General features: G+C 26.6%; 2 protein-coding genes across 2 annotated transcripts; both read left to right on the forward strand.

Moving 5' to 3' along the window:
* The first annotated feature begins 1,792 nt into the window (after positions 1–1,792).
* LOC135930878 (acidic mammalian chitinase-like) lies at positions 1,793–7,633 on the forward strand. Its single transcript, XM_065467675.1, has 10 exons — positions 1,793–1,823; positions 3,552–3,698; positions 3,831–3,930; positions 4,022–4,163; positions 6,141–6,238; positions 6,367–6,472; positions 6,556–6,723; positions 6,793–6,903; positions 7,021–7,292; positions 7,513–7,633. Exons 1-10 carry the CDS (start codon positions 1,793–1,795, stop codon positions 7,631–7,633), a joined length of 1,296 nt encoding a protein of 431 aa, XP_065323747.1.
* A 2,808-nt stretch (positions 7,634–10,441) lies between these two features.
* On the forward strand, positions 10,442–18,539 carry LOC135922244 (uncharacterized). Its single transcript, XM_065456655.1, has 7 exons — positions 10,442–10,574; positions 10,615–10,713; positions 10,759–10,877; positions 10,917–11,056; positions 11,100–11,227; positions 11,280–11,428; positions 18,062–18,539. The coding sequence occupies exons 1-7, from the start codon at positions 10,497–10,499 to the stop codon at positions 18,459–18,461; spliced, it is 1,113 nt and encodes a 370-aa protein (XP_065312727.1). The 5' UTR covers positions 10,442–10,496; the 3' UTR covers positions 18,462–18,539.
* Positions 18,540–18,776: the final 237 nt, after the last annotated feature.

Consider the following 18,776-nt stretch of genomic DNA (forward strand, 5'->3'; position numbering starts at 1 on the left):
TTAAATATAAAAGAATGTTAACAAGATAAAATTTTGCGAATGTTTCGCAAAACGACCGCAATTGGAAATCTACCGTGTGTGTGTATAACATTATAGGGATAGGCGCTTAATTATAACGTATCACGTTTAAATACATAATAAGGTTTTCCAAAAATAAGAAATAATACAGATGAAACTACTTGCGGCAATTGTAATCACTTATCTTGTAGTACAACATTCACAGAGATACTTATCATCACGATGTTGGTAGAATCTTTTTCCATAATATTTAACGACTAATATAAATGAAAACTATACTTGTAGAACAAAAATGGGCAAGGCTATCATCAATGTTTTAGGACCTAAATCCAGGAGGTAAATTCTTGACGAATTGAAAAATAGGCATACATATGCAATTCTAACAGATGCATCTAATAAGAATATTTCCCTTGATCCTCCGCTATTTCATCAAAATTAAGGTCGTTTCAATACAACTATTAAATTTTTTCCCCTCAAATAGTGAAAAATCCAAAGACATAGCTAACCATATAAAGGTAAATATAGCAGATTCGAGATTATAAATAAATTGCATGTCAGCTTTCTGATTTTGCCTCAGTGAATTTGGTAAAAAACAGAGTGTATTTACAGAATTGAATCAGCACAATGTTGGTTTTGATATGTTCCTAATACCCGCCATCGGAATTTTAAAATTTTATAAACATTTAAAAAAATATTTCATAAATAAAGATTATAAAAGCTGTCCTAATATTTTGAAAATTTTTTTCAATAATGAATGGCAGAGGTATATTTAGGAATGATTTCACATGTAGGAAATCTATTACATGCTGTTAATGTGTAGTTGAAAATCAGAAAAATCTTAAAAGATTCACCAAATTATATTGCAGATGTGTTCATCTTTACAGTTAAAAATTGACAATAAATTTTATAACGCCATTACTAAAACTTAATTATAGTTTATTTGAGATTTAAATAATAGAATTAAATGTTTACCGTCGTTATTGAGATATTTATAAAATTCCTGGCATGACATATTATATATTTATTTAACCATTGGTTCGGCCTCTAATGTTGTTAAAGCAATCCGATTTCTCTCCTTTTTCCAGGCAGTCCTCATCAAGCTAAAAATGCGCTCGGATGAGGCATTAGAATGAGGTAAGGAGAAGAATACTCGCATATTTTTTCCAAGCATGGGGATTTATCGTTATTACGAAAAAATTCTACCCATTCCTCCTCTGCTTTTAGACCTTCTAACTTTAAGTATTTTGGCGAATCATAAAAAATAGAGAGAATTACAATCTCCTCAAACAAGACATCAATGTCTTTCGGTATTTTTAATATATTTATTAAATTATAAAAACCATCAATTGATGGTCTGTTCCAAAGTCATAATATTTATACATTTTTAAATAGAGTTATTAAAATCAAATTTTGATTGTAAATATTCTAAAATTGTCTTAATAAAAATATCTGCTTCATTTAAAAAAATGTATTAATTAGAGTATTATTTGAACATTTTAATATAATATTTTTAGCAATAGCGCCATAAAATTTATTATCAATTTTTAACTGTAGAGATGATCAGAACTGTAGCATAATTTTGTGAATCTTTTTTAATAAAGAATATTCTTATTACAACTAAATATTAACTGAATGAAGTAGATTTCCTACATGTGAAACGAATCGCAAATATGCTTCTTCCATTTCATACTCGAATAAAATTTTCAAAATTTTAGGACAGCTTTTAAAATTACTATTTAAGAAGTTTTTAAGGGTTAATTTTAAAATTCTATCGATGGCAGGTATTTATGACAACCACCTGATAGGTATATATCGCAACAACTCCCACCATTCCAAGTCAGACCACTTCACCAACTCTTTTAATTCATTAACTCTTTTAGTTGATGAACTAAATTCGTTAAAACATTTCATCACAATTATTTCGACATCCACAGATAGTACATTCATTGCCTTCTTGCAAGAATTATGTAGATATGGCATATACAGCCAATTGGTATTAATTCATTATTGTGCTGCCTCAATTCGGTAACTTTGGTTTTTGCCAAAATTTACAGAGGCATTATCAGCGCGAAAGCTGACATGCAAATTATTGATATCAGCTATATTTACCATTATGTGGCTAGCTACATTGTTGAATTTTTTACTATCCGAGGAAAAATTTTAACAGTTTTATTGAAATGTTCTTATTCTTGTTGAAATGGCGAAGGATCGAGGGAAATGTTTTAATAGTTCCCTTATTAGATGTATCTAATAGAATTGCATATGAATGCCCATCTTTCAAATCGTCTAGAATTGACCTCTAGGATTCAGATACTAAAACCCTTGTGATAGCCTTGCTAATTGTTGTTCTGCCACAAGTAAGGTTTGCACTAATATTGAAGTCGTTAAATATCATGAGAAAAAAATTCGACCCACATTGTGATATAGCTCTGAGAATGTTGAACTACATGCATGATAGATATATACAATTTCCGCAAATGTAGTTGCATCTGTATTATTTATTTTGTATTGCAATCGATGTTGATATACTCCCCTGTACTGACTTATATGAATGAAATGATGTTGAATTATTATTGGATAAAAATAAAACAGGATTGAAAGAAATTTACAAACTAGACATGTTTTTCGATATATAAAATTTATTTTAAAAAAATATAAAAATAATCAATTAATGTCTCTCAAATTTATTATTTATAAATTAAAAACGTTAAAATACTTTTTTTTAAATTGCTGGAGAAATTAAAAAATTGCGGTAGATTTTTGCGGGAGGTTTCCATTTGCGGTAGTTTTGCGGGAGAGAGAGGTCTGCGTGTAAACTAAAAAATGTCGGGAGTCTCCAGCTGATGGGGGGAGACATGGCAACCCTGTTCATAATTAGTACGAATTCACGGCGAATTTGCGTTGTTAGCGTATAGAAGTGTTCTCAGCCATATATTTCCTCATTATGGAGTTAAAGAAAGTCTAAAAGGAGGAAAGAAAATTGCACGAAAAATAATAATAATTTTATTTATATTATTTATTTTTTTGCATATTTTGGAAGACAAAATTTTTAAATTTTTGAATGAATGGCAAACTGTGTAAATAAAATTACACATTTGATTTTATTAAGTATTGTTGTCGCGAAAACATGTATTAGAAATATAATTTGTCCCATTTTTTTAAAATTTTTAAGTAAATTATACACATTCAAATAATGATTTTAAAATTTTATTCTATATTATGTGCTATTATTTCTGGTGTCATGAGCTATGGTATAGAATTTGTATAATATTAATATATATATATATATATATTAAAGATTTCCTAATAAAATTGTGAAAAAGTTATATTTGATACAATTCGTGGTTATATATTAGTTTGTGAAAAAATAGGTGAGTACAGAGTCCAAAGCCCTGAAATACCCTTTTTTAATGATATTAAATTAAAAATAGAACATAATATTAAAAATTCGAGACGAGAAAACAAATGTAAAATAAAAATTTTGTAAAAATCTTTAATATATATTTATTTCAACCAAAAAAAATTTAAATAAGCATCTTCCAAAGTTATTGTCAGTTACATACCATCCTGGAATCAGGCGAATTTAGATATATCGAATGTAAATGGTGATCTGATGACTCATTTACTCTATGCCTTTGTGGGAATAGGGTCAGATGGAAAAATAAAAGTTGAATCAACGGGTGAATTATTTAATAATATATCATATTCATATTAATATAATGTAAAAAATTAAAGCTAGATATAATAAATAATTTAGTTGATATATGATAATTAGATCCATTATTTATAATAATTATATTTATTTGTAAAAGTAAAAGATGATTTCACAAAATTGAAGAATTTAGCAACCAAGTATCCTAACTTAAAAATTTTGCCTAGTGTTGGAGGTGCAATTTGGAGTTGGATGTTCGAGTAAAGAAGACATTAAGAATATCCTAAACAATTTTAACATAAACAATTTTAAAATAAAAATTTATTAAAAATTTATTTTTCATTAATTCAGTCAACTCAGCACAGATGCTTTGATCCAAACATTTGCGATGAGCTGTAAAACTGTAATACAACAATACGGATTTCATGGGATTGATATTGATTGGGAATATCCTTATAGGAACGATAAAGCCAAGTATGAAAAGATATTAAAAGTACGTTTCTAGCTAAAAGCACCATATACAACAAATACAAAAATAAGCATATTATTTTCTACTTATTTTACTTTTAAAATATTTTATCATAAATAGTTAAGACTAAACTATAATTTTAGTAGTTGAAAAGCTTGTATTTAAGAAAAATAAAAACAATGAATTTATCTCTGGGTAGGAATTATGATTATTATTTTATTTATAGACCAACAACTTACATTTTCGATGCAATTTTATATTTCCAACAGCTATTTTTGCCAATAATCTTTGTTTCGATTCATAACTATTCGCACAATCATTTATGCATATAGATTCACATTTTTAATAATACGCGGCTATTTTAGTTTTATATTTCTTCTCTTTTTATTTTACCCTCAATATAGATATTTTTCACCTATTAGACAACATCACCCGCTATATCAATTTATATAAGGACAATCATCAAACTCATAAATCTATTTACGAATATATCTTTGCAGCCCATACCCGCTATTCGCTTTAACATTCTTTTGTCACCAATTTCTCTAATTTGCACATTAGCGGAGAAGAATATTTATTACAAATAAAGTAAATTAATTAACCAATTGTAACAAACCTTAATCTTAAAATTTCTCACAAATGTGAATATATGTGAATAAATGCTTTAAAATTTAATTAACCAAAAAAATAAATTTATTCATAAATTAGGCTACTTTACTATTTTTTTTTCTTAGCTTATTTATCCTTCCATCAACCCTAATTCCCCCTCGCATTGTGTGCATTACTCTATACCCTCCTATAGGCAAATCTCCTATCTATTTTCCTCTCATGTAGACACTGAATGTCATACTTTTTGGTTAAATATTGCTGTGTTTAAATATTTTAGTTCCTAGCCTAAATGCCAATGCGTATCTTTGGAGGCTATCAGACGTTATCTTATTGTTTTGGTTTGATAGTCCTCGACATTCATTATCAGTCATGTTCATAACCAATGAACGAAAGTTTTTAAACTATTTTATGTCTCTGTTCAAAATAAATGTTCAATGAAGCTTAACATTATAATTGCACCTCAATTCTTTTATGAACTGCTTGTGTGATAATTCATTCCCTCTGTTACATTGCCAATCAGTTAGATAACGTGAAATTAAGTAACAAAGGTTTAATTAGATTATTAAAATTGGGCTCTCGGTCATTGATAGAAGATGATAAATGAAAAGATTGGTGTAAATGAGAATATAAACCAAGTTCTCCGGAATTTGTTGGAAGAGTAATTTTATAATAAGGATTTTAATTTTATTTTGTAGACTTTTTGAAATAAGAATGTCCTTTCTGAAACAGTAAAGATTGGAAATGTTTAAAATATCATGAAAGATAGGATTAAGATATTGTGTTTTGATGTCATATTATATGTTCCTTCTGATTAAGCCATAGTGATAATTTAATATTTAAAATTTTTTAAATATTTAATGATAAGTTTTATTGTTGTAAAGGCTAAGAGTGATATTGTCAATCAATTTGTTTATTTGTTTATTGAATCTGAGTGTAGCGTCAACTAAATATCAAATGTTTATACTAAGGCCACATTTAGTCTTTATATTCTGAATTATAAGTTTTGACCTAGAGGACCGCCCTGCTAAAATCCTTGAGCTGATAAAATTGTGCATTGTAATGTAGAATTGATGGTTTCATAGCTTAATTTATGTAAATTAGGAATTTTGCATATTTATCGGAAAACTCATCACAATGTTACAGCTTTATGTAATGAAGACATTTTTTATATCAAGATGGGAAATTATTGCAATTTAGCCTATTCATCTGTTTCTATTCGTTTTATTTCGTCATAAATCGTTCTATCCTTTTCAGAACTACAGTTTCCATGTAGGTGACCTTTTAAAGCTACTATCTTTTTGGAGATATTGTCATAGTCTAGTTCAATTTATAGTCATGATCTTGAGAGTGATATTTTTTAAAATAATTTTAATTAATTTAATATAAATTTAGACTTTGCGTCAAATACTAGGATCAAATCTATTAATTATGTCAGCAGTTCCTGTTGGTGTTCAAAAGTTTGCTGGATTCGATGAAGTCGCAATGAATAAGTAAAAAAACAAATATTCTATTGAAATTATCTTTAACCAATATCTATATCTTTTCTGACTTTATTTTGAAATTTATTTTGCCATGAATAATATAAGTATATAAATTATTCTTTACTTTTAATATAAAGATATCTAGATTATGCATTGTTGATGACATACAATTTTCATGGATCCGGATGGGAAAGTTATACTGGTCATAACGCGCCTCTATTTGGCTCAGGACTCCTCACAATTGTAATCTCATATTAATCAACAATTTATTAGATTGTAATACAATAATAAGAGAACAAAAAGATATTTTTGAAAAAAAATTTCAGAAAGGTAGCGTGAACGAATGGATAAAGAAAGGTCTTAGAAGTGATAAAATTGTAATTGGGCTGCCATTTTATGGTCGTACTTGGAGATTGCAAGATTCAAACAATTTTAGAGTTGGAGCACCATCAGTTGGAGTTGGATCTGGTGATGGAATCTTGGCATTGAATGATGTAAATCGATATTAAAAGTATTATATTGTTTTAAAATCATGATTCATTCTAATAAATTTTATAAAAAAGATAAATATTGAAGCTTGGACCCAATATTGGGATGACATAGCTAAAGTTCCTTACGCTGTTAAAGGTGTAGACTGGCTGAGTTACGATAACGAGAAGAGTCTAGAAACTAAGGTTATAATAATGAAACGATAAAATATTGTGAGAAAATTGTTACTAATTCTATATAAATATCTGATTAAATAAAATATTCTATGACATTACTTTCGTATTTAACATATTCAAAATTAGATTCAATGGATGTGTCACAACAACTATCAAGGAGTGATGATTTGGGAAATATCACAGGATAAGACCCAGGTTCTAGGTCAGTTTATCAAAAATAAAATGATTTCTTATTGCAGAGGAGGGAATTACAATTTATCTATTACAAACCCATTAAAAACAACCCCACATAAGCAGCAGACGTATCCGATTGCTGCAACAGATAATAATGGTTGCAACAATAATATTGATACTATGTGTAATCGTCACTCACTTGCCAAATATCCTAAGGATTGCAAGTAAAAAATTCGATATTTTTAGTAACAATTTAAATATAAATAACTGCTAGTTTTTTCTTTAAGAATTTAATAAGGGTAGGGGGGGGGGGTTTAAATGTTAAAGAAATTTTTTAATTTCTTTTAAATTTTATATTGAAGATTATTAAGATGATTTTAAAAAAGCACATAAACATTAAAATTTAACATAATTTTTAAATGATTTAAAAAAAACGTAAAACAGCAAATATGTGGATTGTCGAGTTAGAAACCATCCTATAATGAGTTGCCCATCTGGTTTACAATTTAACGAAGATAGTCAAATTTGTGACTGGGCATATAATGTTAAATGTTCTTCATGTTAGACCTCATATATTATTAATATTTTTTTTAATTAGAAAATATTAGTTATTATTTTATATTTTTCCTTATTATATTGATCATATTAAAAATATTTTTTAATTTTTTTAGTAATTTTTAACAAACTAAATAAATATTATAATGCTTTGGTTTATTTTTTGATTGAATCCATTTTGACTTTCTTTCTTTCTGAAATATTTAGAGCAGTGACCGTAGGCAGTTATACCGTCACAGGGAGGTGGAGGGTCCGGGATTTTCGGAGAGGGTGATAGGGGGACCAGATTTTGTTAGCATTTTGGTCATCGTGCTAAACACTATCAAAAAAATAAAGGGTAAGTACCATCGGTAAATTATTAGAAGGTGACCGGAGTCCCCTTGTAGGTCGTTTATTTAACCGAGACGGCAACAGCCGCACCGTAGGATTAGTGCGGATTTAAACTTTAGTTAACTCAAAAAAACTCTACTGAACGGAATGCTTAACACTGCAGGATTAGGGCGGGTTTACCATCTATATTAAACTAAAAAATATCTAACGATATTAGCCGCACCGCTGAATTAGGTATGATTTAAGCCCTAAATTAATTGGATAAATTAGGGATAGCTTCGCCGCTCTACTTAGGGCAGATTTAAATCCTAAATTAATTTGTTAAAGAAGGAACGGCACATGCCGCACCGCAGATTGTTGCGAATTCAAGTCCTAATTTTAAAAAAATTCAAAAGGACGGCATACGCCCCCTGGCAGGATCAGCTCGTTAAACTTTAGTTAACTAAAAATATATAAGGAACGGCAATCGCCGCAACGCAGGATTAGTGCAGATTTAAAATTTACCTAGTTGGGGTTGTCACGGTCGATTTTATATGGGGTAAGTAAAATCTAATCGCAAGATTTATTGATAGAAATTTTTCGTCGTAGTTTACATAAAAAAATAAAGATCGCTATTACATAATTTTCACCTATATATATATATATGTTAGCATTAATGTGTTTTTTTTGGCAATTTGTTATTTTTACAATTTTAAATCATTTTTTAAGCACGTTTTTTTAAATTAAAAATCTGATATTACCGAAAATAAGTTCTATATCATGTTTGGAAAACCTATCTTATGAACTGTAGACAATTTTGCTGCTAACCTTTGAGTCATTTATAATTTATATAAAAAATATATTGAAAATTTAATATAAATTATATTAAGTTCAAAAGTTTATGGAAAGATTGTCTGAAATTTATAGTATCCAAATATGAAGGCATATATTTTCGGTAAAATCAGATTTTTAAATTTTTAAAAATCGGCACAAAAAATAATATAAATTTGAAAAATAACACATTGCCGGAAAAAACACATTGACGCTAATATATATATACCAAAAGAGGGTTGATAGCAACTATTTTTTTGCCATAAAAGAAATAACTATTTATACAATAAATTTATTATAAAAGATTTTATCCTTATTGGCCATTCTTAAATCTGTATTGGACCAGTCAAGTGACTTATGGTCAAGAGAAAAAAAATAAAATAAAATAACAAGATTTTATAAATTTTAATGTCATGCAAAGAATGTAAAGAACTATGGATAACTTATAATTAAAACAGTGGGGGAGACTTCGAAAGAAAATTGTTTATATTCCTTTTTCTTTAAAACTATTTCTTTCTATTAAAAGGTGTAACATAGTTAAATATGTACTATTAAGATCTTAAAAAGTCCGATTTGGGTAGATTTTTAAATCCGAATAAGATAATAACAAAAATAATATTACTTGGAGATTAGCTTATAGAGGGTAAAAAGTTTTGGACATATATTTTCTAAATTTAGCCCAATAATAATAAAATATTTTAGGAAAATTAATTTAATTAACCTGCCTGGCCATGCTAAGATAATTATCAGAATTTTACACTACAATTACATTTGCTTAGTAAATTGGAATATAATAATATTCATAAAGAAAAGGGTTAATGGATTACGCGAGAGCATTGAATAATTACATACCGTGTAACAAATAAATCTTTACAATATTTATCAGTTTTGCTTTAAAGTTTATAAGTCTTCAGGATTTAATATCCCGTGGTATATAATTGTGTGCTTTCAAGCTTTATAATCTGTTTCATTTTGGACAGTAAAAGTCAAATGTATCGTTTATTTTTGTATAATTTGAAATATTACAAGTAAAAAGATAAATACTGATCTTTAACAGTAAAAGAAAATTAAAAACAAAAAAAGTAAATTGATTGATTAAAACACATTAACCATAATAAACATAATCTGGAATACTATTTTTTAATTTCATTGTTGCACAAAAAAAGACGTCGGTAACACCTTTGATACAATCAAATTCTAACTATATTGATGATGTTAGTTAATCATCAATGCAAATAGTGTATCATAATTACCATATAGTTCACGATATCCATTAAAACATTTTTTACTCTTTCATTGAGGAAATCTGCAATAATTTTTAAAAATATTAATAAAATTTAAGTTATTATATTAGGACCACATTTAAATAAGGTTAGCATTCATTTAGTTATTACCTATTTTTGAAATTGATAACAAGCAACTAGAACCAGCTCTTAAATATATAATATAAAAATGAGCTAAAACTTCTTACCAACACTACAAAATACACCATTATTATACCGTCAATTTTTAGTAACTCCTGTTTTTCAATCGTTTCGTATTCTAGCGAGAAATAATTTTTAGCGATTATTTTTAAATTTTTTTTATTTCGTAGTTATCATTAGTAGTAATATGACAATAAGTATTATATCTTTATGTTAGACACTGATTATTATTATAAAATAGGATATGATGATTATGAAGATTCATCTTCGTTAAACTTATTTTACGTAATTAGAGTTATCTGTGATGAAATGTATAATATGACAAGAGAATTTTTTTTATCACATTTCGATTTAGACATTCAAGATTATTCAAATATAAGCTCTTATGTAAGATTTATCGCATTATTTTTTACATTTTAGATTCTAGAATATATTTAATTATAATGTGGGTAATGGAAGAAAAACTCTATTTAGACTATTGGCTGCAAAAATTCCTATTAAGAATACATATAGAATTCATAAGCATGTATAAACACTATAAAAATTTCAAAAATCTATAATGAAAAAATAGGTTATTTTGCAAGGTAATAATTATGAAGAAAAAGAATTATTTAATGAGGATTTTAAATCAGAAATTATTGGTTTAAATAAATTAAATGATGAGCAACCAATAGCATTATCCAAACAAGAGTTTATATTGATTTAAACTTTTTATAAAAATAAATTTAGTGATAATTTTATTATAAATGACAATCAACGCATAATAGAGTTAGAAAAACAATTATCCCTTTTAAAATCACATATTGCTGACATTGTGATTAATCTAGAGAAGTCTTCCTCAAGATCAGACTCATCAACTCATTTAAACAGTAAAATTATATGTTTTAATACAATATTTAATACCATGTTTAGATATTGATGGAAATCTTGCTATTCCAAATAAAGTGTCTGATTGCAGTAGCTTTATGATTCCACCACCTTTACCCAACAATACAGTATTTTATTCTAGTCCTATGACATCATTACCATTAACTAAAATGGTAAGATTAACATAAATAGATTAGATAATCTTAAATTATTATTTGTATATAGGAACAAGTTATTATAAAAAACACTTTAAATAAAAATAATGGTCAGCTAGAGGGCAATAAAAATGTGCCTAATATACCATCCATACCTAATATGTTACCTCATTTTTTGGAAGACATAGGCAAAATTAAACTAAAGCCTGTCATCCCTAAGTATATATAGATATATATATTATTCCATAAAAATAATTATATTTAGTGGTATAGTATCATTTTTTTAAACATCTGGACTTTTATCTATCATCTTATTAGCTTGATATATAATTTATTTGTTAAATAATTTTAATATGACCAATTATAAATGCTTATTTCATTAGAGATCCTGTCAAGAATTTTAAGAAGGTTTTTTTGGCCTGACCCATAAAATATTTATATTTTTAACTTGTGTGGACCAAACTTTGGGCCAGGCTATTGCAGATCTTGCAACTTTATATTGTCAAAATTAATTTTTTAAAAAGAATATTCAGATTAATAAAGAGCATGACTAAAATACGTGTCCCCGGTCAAGCGGGTTTAATTTATATAATATTAATAAAAAATCTTATTTAGCTTTATAAGATGAGTTAAAAAATGTTTTTTATGATTTAAAAAAAATGATAACTTAGTAAAATTTTTAAAAAATTATTTTTTTAAATAAAAAACTACGCGTTCCCGGTCAAGATACATTTTTAAAAAAAAAATAAAATCAGATTCGTATTTAGCTCATTAAATGGATACATTTTTTATTTAAAAAAAGTGGTAACTTAGTAAAATTTTTAAAATACTAATTTTTTACATGAAAAAACTACGTCCCCGGTCAAGATACAATTTTTTTTTTTAATAAAAGCAGATTCATATTTAACTCATTAAATGGATACAGAAAATGATTTTTTGAAAAAACACTTTTTTCTTCATTTTTTGACTAAAATACGCGTCCCGGGTCAAGATAGATTATTTTTATAAAAATGAATATAGAATCGTGTATAGTTTTTCAAGGAGATTCCGAAAAATGTATTTATAATTTTTTTTTTTTAAATTAATTTTCGAAAAATATTTTTTTTGACTAAACTAGGCGTCCCCGGTTAAGATACATTTTTTTTAAAATAAAAGCAGATTTATATTTAGCTCATTAAATGGATGCAGAAAATGTTTTTTTTTATTTAATAAAAAAGTAGTAACTTAGTAAAATTTTGAAAAAACACTTTTTTTTTCATTTTTTGACTAAAATACGCGTCCCCGGTCAAGATAGATTATTTTTATAAAAATGAATATAGAATCATGTAATTTTTTAAAAAACATTTTCTATATTCATTTAATGAGGTAAATATGAATCTGCTTTTATTTAAAAAAAAATTGTATCTTGACCGGAGACGCGTAGGGACGCGTAGTTTTTTCATGTAAAAAAATAATTTTTTAAAAATTTTACTAAGTTATCATTTTTTTTTAAATCATAAAAAACATTTTTTAACTCATCTTATAAAGCTAAATAAGATTTTTTATTAATATTATATAAATTAAACCCGTTTGACCGAGGACGCGTATTTTAGTCATGCCATGATTCTTTTTTTCCAGGCCAAACTTTGCCCAAGAATTATTTTTGTATCTATCCAAATTTGATCCAACTTATTTAGGATATCTCCTTAAAAAATTAGCATCCTATATTCCTTATTTATTGATGTTTAAAATACTCATAAATAATGCAAGATTAAAGTATAGAAGCAAAATTCATGCTACTTTTTAAGGCTGAGATAAAATTAATAATTGTCAGTTTTTGATGCTCCGATTATTGCTATATTTTTATTTTAGTCATATACTTTATATTTTGAATTATTTTTTTTAATAAACTTACAATTAAATTTATATTTCCATTTAAAATTAATATAATAATTAAATTTATATTTTCTTTTAATAGCATTTATTCTACCTGATAAAAAAAGCATCTACAAATTTAAATGTACACTTTTAAAATCATAAAGGTGATCAAAGTCAGATGAAAAATATACCAATCAGGTGTGCATTGGCTCTCCAGGATTTCATTTTAGGACCCCTTAAAAAAAAGCAAAAAAATGGAAATCCGATCTAAAATACCAAAAAAAATTAAAATCTAGTCATTAGAAAAAAAATAATGAGAAATCCAAAAAAATAAACAAAGAAAAATTGTGAACCCATTCTATTCTTAAAATGGGTTCTTTAAATATTTCACTACAAGGACCTATAACATAAGGTTGAGTGGGTGTAAAAATCAATTGTACCAATGAAATCTCATTTGCTACTTTTTTAGTCAACCTACATGGTCAGTATCCATTTTATATTTTAGTCAGTGGGGAGGGGAGGTCTCCACATCAATGATTTAGGAGGGTCTAGAGGGTGATGCCAACCCTATTATCATTGGGTTTTGGGCATACAATTATTTTTTAAATTTTTATTTATTTTTTATCACCTTCTATTGGGACACATATACAAGGCAATTTTATTAATTTCCTGGTGCAAAAATAGCTTCTCTTAAGTCTATTAAATTATCCCTATGAGTTGTCATCTTATGTATAAGATAAACCTACAAGAGACAAATTTTTCCCTAAAGTCATTTAAAGATATTAAATTGCCAAACCTGAATTACGAAAAATCCATTCAAAAAAATTCTTAGATTATATTTTTATCTGTATCAAAAGTTTTGATAAAAATTTACTTATTTCATCAGAAACATTTTCGACATATATTTTTTTTTTGAAAACGTTTATATTCCTTGGACAAATATGACCCTAGTAAGAAAAGACAGGCAGTATGTAAAAGATGATCTAAAAATGAAATATTAGCTAAGAAAGTTTTTTTACCAAAGAAAGTTGGAATCTGGGCTAGATTTCAATTTTTAAATAATATTCAACTCTACAAGCTTGAATGAATAAAATGTCATCCGGTCAGATAAAACTTGGATAGGTTCGCGCAGGGCTCAATAAATGAAATTTTAATATTATCAATATGGAATATTATTGAATTAAAAGCAACATTTTCATTAATATCAAGTAGAAGTAGTATTATGTTCCAGATATGCACTGCTATTCATACTTGGTTTTGGTAATTAGCCCCTTTCAATCTTAACCAGTAAAACTTCAATAAATCAATAAACGAAATAAAATTGGTCACATTGAGCCATATCGGTGACACAATGATGCCAAGGTGGACACATTATATTGTTAAAGGTACCAAGAACTGAAATCGTGTTAATTTATTACTTTGTTTTACATTATATAAAACAAAATATGAAATCCAAACCCAAAGATTTTATATGAATTTTACCCGCCAGCTACTCAACCTGAACCTAAATTAATGTATTAAATCATTTGAATTGGAATTGAGCAACGTATTTCCCTTTAATAATTTTTGCACGAGGTTTCCAGAAAATTTACGAAAAGTCAAGCCTGGGCCGGCTTGTTAAAATTTTACTAAAAGTTCACCATGGCCCGAATTTTTTTTTTACGAATTTTCTGGCCATCACATTTTTAATATCAATATCTAATTTTTCCCCAAACTACAATTAAAGGTTTTACATCTCTCTATGGCTATCCATTTTCTACAACAATCGTTTTATAAATCAATTGTATTTTTGAAATCTGTATTGCGTAATTTGTTATTGGATCTAATCTCAAATAACTTGTTTAATATCTTGTTAATATTAATTGTATTATTTATATAGACAAACCCTTAAAATAACCAAGAAATTAACGTGCTCTAATTTAAATCAAATAAATTAACTCGAAGTTTCAAAAAATATATAAAAATTTTAATCTAAAAAAATTCAGAGTCTTCGTTTTTTATATATAAACTGTCTAGCCCAGCCTGTTTAATTTTTTTTAAATTTTTCTGTCCAACAGTTCTCTAATGGTGGTATCAGTTTCATTCTATCTCGCAAGAAAAATAGTTACCATTTTCAGATTGAATGACATTTTTTAGCTCAAATTGATAAAAAAAATAAATATTTTGGAGGAAAAAGGAGGATATTTTGGAAGTTTTTTTTTGTATTTTTTCGAGGTTGGAATTACCGGCTCCATATTTTTACGAGATAACATTATTTTTGAATTAACACTACTTTATCTTAATATTATTTTGATATTGGATATTTTCGGTACTTTTAAATCGATGAATTACACTCTTATTTATTAATAGTAAAAAGCAAAAATCATATATAGCTGTGCCACGTATCTATACTGGGCCTATAATTTTGGGATCGGTTCCATCCGACATTTATTTTACTGCCCAAACTATTCCATTCTCTAGAGGATTAGTTGAATAGCTTTTTTGCATCAATTCTGCACTAGAAAATTTTTTAAATATTTTCTTGCAAAAATTTATATAATTAATAATTTATCGTACAAAAAATAGGTCAGTTATTTTAAAAAAATTTATTTAAGGCTGTGCCCAAAATATCAAAAAAATCTATTTCGCAAACTTTTAAAACTTTATCGAAAAAAGAAGAACTAGGTTTTTTTTAATATAAAAATAGAAACTCAAAATATTTCATTTTAAGTTTTAAAACATTTCGAATTTTTTAAGAAATGATTTTGAATTATAGGACTCTCTTAGTTATCAAGCTGAATAAAAAATGTTTAAATTCAATACCCATTTTGAGTTTTAACGATAGATTTTCAATTTTAGTATCACGCACACCTTATATGATTATATGTTTTTTTAAATGATTCCAAATTGCATATAGGATAAATTGTATCTGTATATTTATATACATTTATAAACCATGTATTTATATCTAGATACATTTGGAAAAGTATCTTAGTATGGATGAGTACCTCTACATACGCTGGAATATATTTCACTTTAAAATAGAATTTTATAAACTCCCTCATTGAGTGAATTTAAAATTGAATTTAGCAATCCGATTGTATTTCATAATCCCAAAACGGATTCAGTAAATCAGGGTTATCAGAATCGGCAAAAATAATTAGATCGATATATTCTGATAAGAAATTTGTAAGCTTCTTTATAGATGGGTAGAAATTCCGACTCTGTCCAAAAATTTAAAACTATTTATAATAAAGAAAAATGTGATTAGTAGAAATGCGCGCATATAGCTTGACTATGCAATTAGAAAAGGCAACTTGGACAAATTTGATCAATTTTGTAATAAAAATAAGATTTGAGATGAATTTTTGATTAAATTAATCATACTCAGACCAGTATACCCCGTTTTGAATTATTTCTAAGAAATATTATATTTCAAATATTTCCCTTTTTTAAAGATGTTTTTCTCGGCTTTTAATTATTTATTTTTTAAAAAACATTTTGATATATATATTTTTTAATAGTAAAGTTCAAAAGCGATAGATATCTTTTCTTACATATATCCTTCAAAAGAAAAATTAATTAATTTATAATTTATTGTTGTATAAACATTTTAATTACAAATTTATTGTCAACTATATAAGAAAGAGAAAAAAAAAAGAAAGGAAATTTATAATTGTAACTGCTATAGTTTAAGCACTGATTAATTGATATAATTTTTAATAAAAATTCGGCTTAGACCAGATTTTAAATTTTTTTAAGCCCGGCTCAAATATCATACCATTATTTTGGTCTGGTAGGTTGCCCATTATTTGATTACGTTGCCTGGCTTAGCATAAAAATTTTGCTTGTGGGCTTGGGACAATACCTTACCGTTTAATACCTAGTTTCTTTAGAAGACTCATCCCCAAAATAGATGTATTCTCAGTCATATAATTTACAGGTATACAGAAGAATGATTGGTGAATCATAAATTTTGATTTTTACGAGGTATGTATTAATCTGCGAACTGTACCTATATTTTGATGAAAGGTGATTCAGAAATTTTCCGCATAAAATATGTTAGTTAAAATTTTGTTACATAATAAATAATATTTATTTTTTTTAAAAAAAACATCTATTTCATAAATATTTCAAAACAAAATTTACTTTATACCCGCACGATGAAACAAATACTTTCAACTACTATTTCATTTAAAACATAATTTATCTTTGTAGTTTATGATCTTCTTAGATTTAATCTTTACGGTAAGTGAGCTTTCGCAAATATTATATTTATACTTTTTATTGCCCTACAAAACCCATCACTTAGCAGGAATAGTTTTCTTTAGACCATAACATAAATTATTCGTTAACATATTTTATTTAAATAACGAAAAATTTATGAATCTCCTTCATAAAAATAGGGAAAATTTTTTATTTACATTCATTCTTTGGGCGGGCTATCTGCTAGTTAGGTAATATTCAGCATAATTTATGGTAATATAAGAAAGGAAGTATGCACTAAATCACAAAAGGCCTCGTTTATGGTAAGATTCGACACCCTTGAAATATAGAGAGGTAAAGAATAAACAAAAAATTTGAAATAATACTCTTTATTTTATTCACTTTTTTTAAATATATCTTAAAACTAAATATTGAAATATTCGACACACACACTATTAGAAACATTAAATATGACTTTTTAATTAGCATTTCAATATTTATTATGCTTCTATGCGAAATTTATCCATCTCAGATATATAATTATGAGCGGGTAATTTGATTGACATTTTATAAAGGATTAGAGAATCGTAATAACTATCCATTTATAAGACTAAAAAATTCTTTTTATCGAGTAGAGTTACCTTGCATTAAAAGTATACAAAAATTAATGTAAAATTATTATATTTATATCATATTTTGTATACTTTGCCGCGAATTCGCGTTAACTTTGACGCAAGGTAATCCAATGCTCCGTTAGCGATTTTTTTTATCTTAAAATCTTATATCACACGATAATATTTTCAATAACAGCTGTACCAAAAGATCGTCTAATGAAGGCTCTTGCTATTGTAGAAAATGTACGATCATCAAAGGTAGCGGGAAACAACTGGTCAAATCGATTATAAAAACTTCAAAATCTGATGATATATGTCAATCAAATAATTTATGCGTACCAAACGATATTTTATATAATGATATGAATAACTCGAAATTCGTTAAAAATAAAAATTCGCAAGCAGACGATACTTCTCCCATGAATCTCATTGCCAAGGCGATCGCTCGAAAATTCGCCAAAACGAATTTGCATGAGGTTAAAGAAGATTTTGATTTATCATTTGAAAGGGATTCATTCCCCGACGTTAAGAATCATCTTAATGCCGACAAAGGAATCGATACTATTAATTCGGAAATGAATATTCAGGCATATTAAATGATTTTATTAAAATTATTCGATTCGAATATGAATAAATATTCTCAATTTTTATATCACCTGTTAATTATAATTATCAATGGGTTTTTTTTGTGTATACGAATTATTAGATTGTATTTAAATTTTTAAAAAATCATATTTTTTTTTATTCTTAATTATTATAATAATTATTACATTTTACTATTTTCTCGTTAATTCAAAATGTTGAGATGATTTTTTAAAAAAAAAATAATATTTTTGTGGAATATCATGTTTACAAAATTTTATATACCCTTATATTTACAAATGACGGTATGTAACGAGAAGAAAAAAGAA

The sequence above is a fragment of the Gordionus sp. m RMFG-2023 genome, chromosome 1 (genome assembly GCF_954871325.1).
Source record: "Gordionus sp. m RMFG-2023 chromosome 1, tfGorSpeb1-WG-v2, whole genome shotgun sequence".
Classification (NCBI taxonomy): Eukaryota; Metazoa; Nematomorpha; class Gordioida; order Chordodea; family Parachordodidae; genus Gordionus; species Gordionus sp. m RMFG-2023.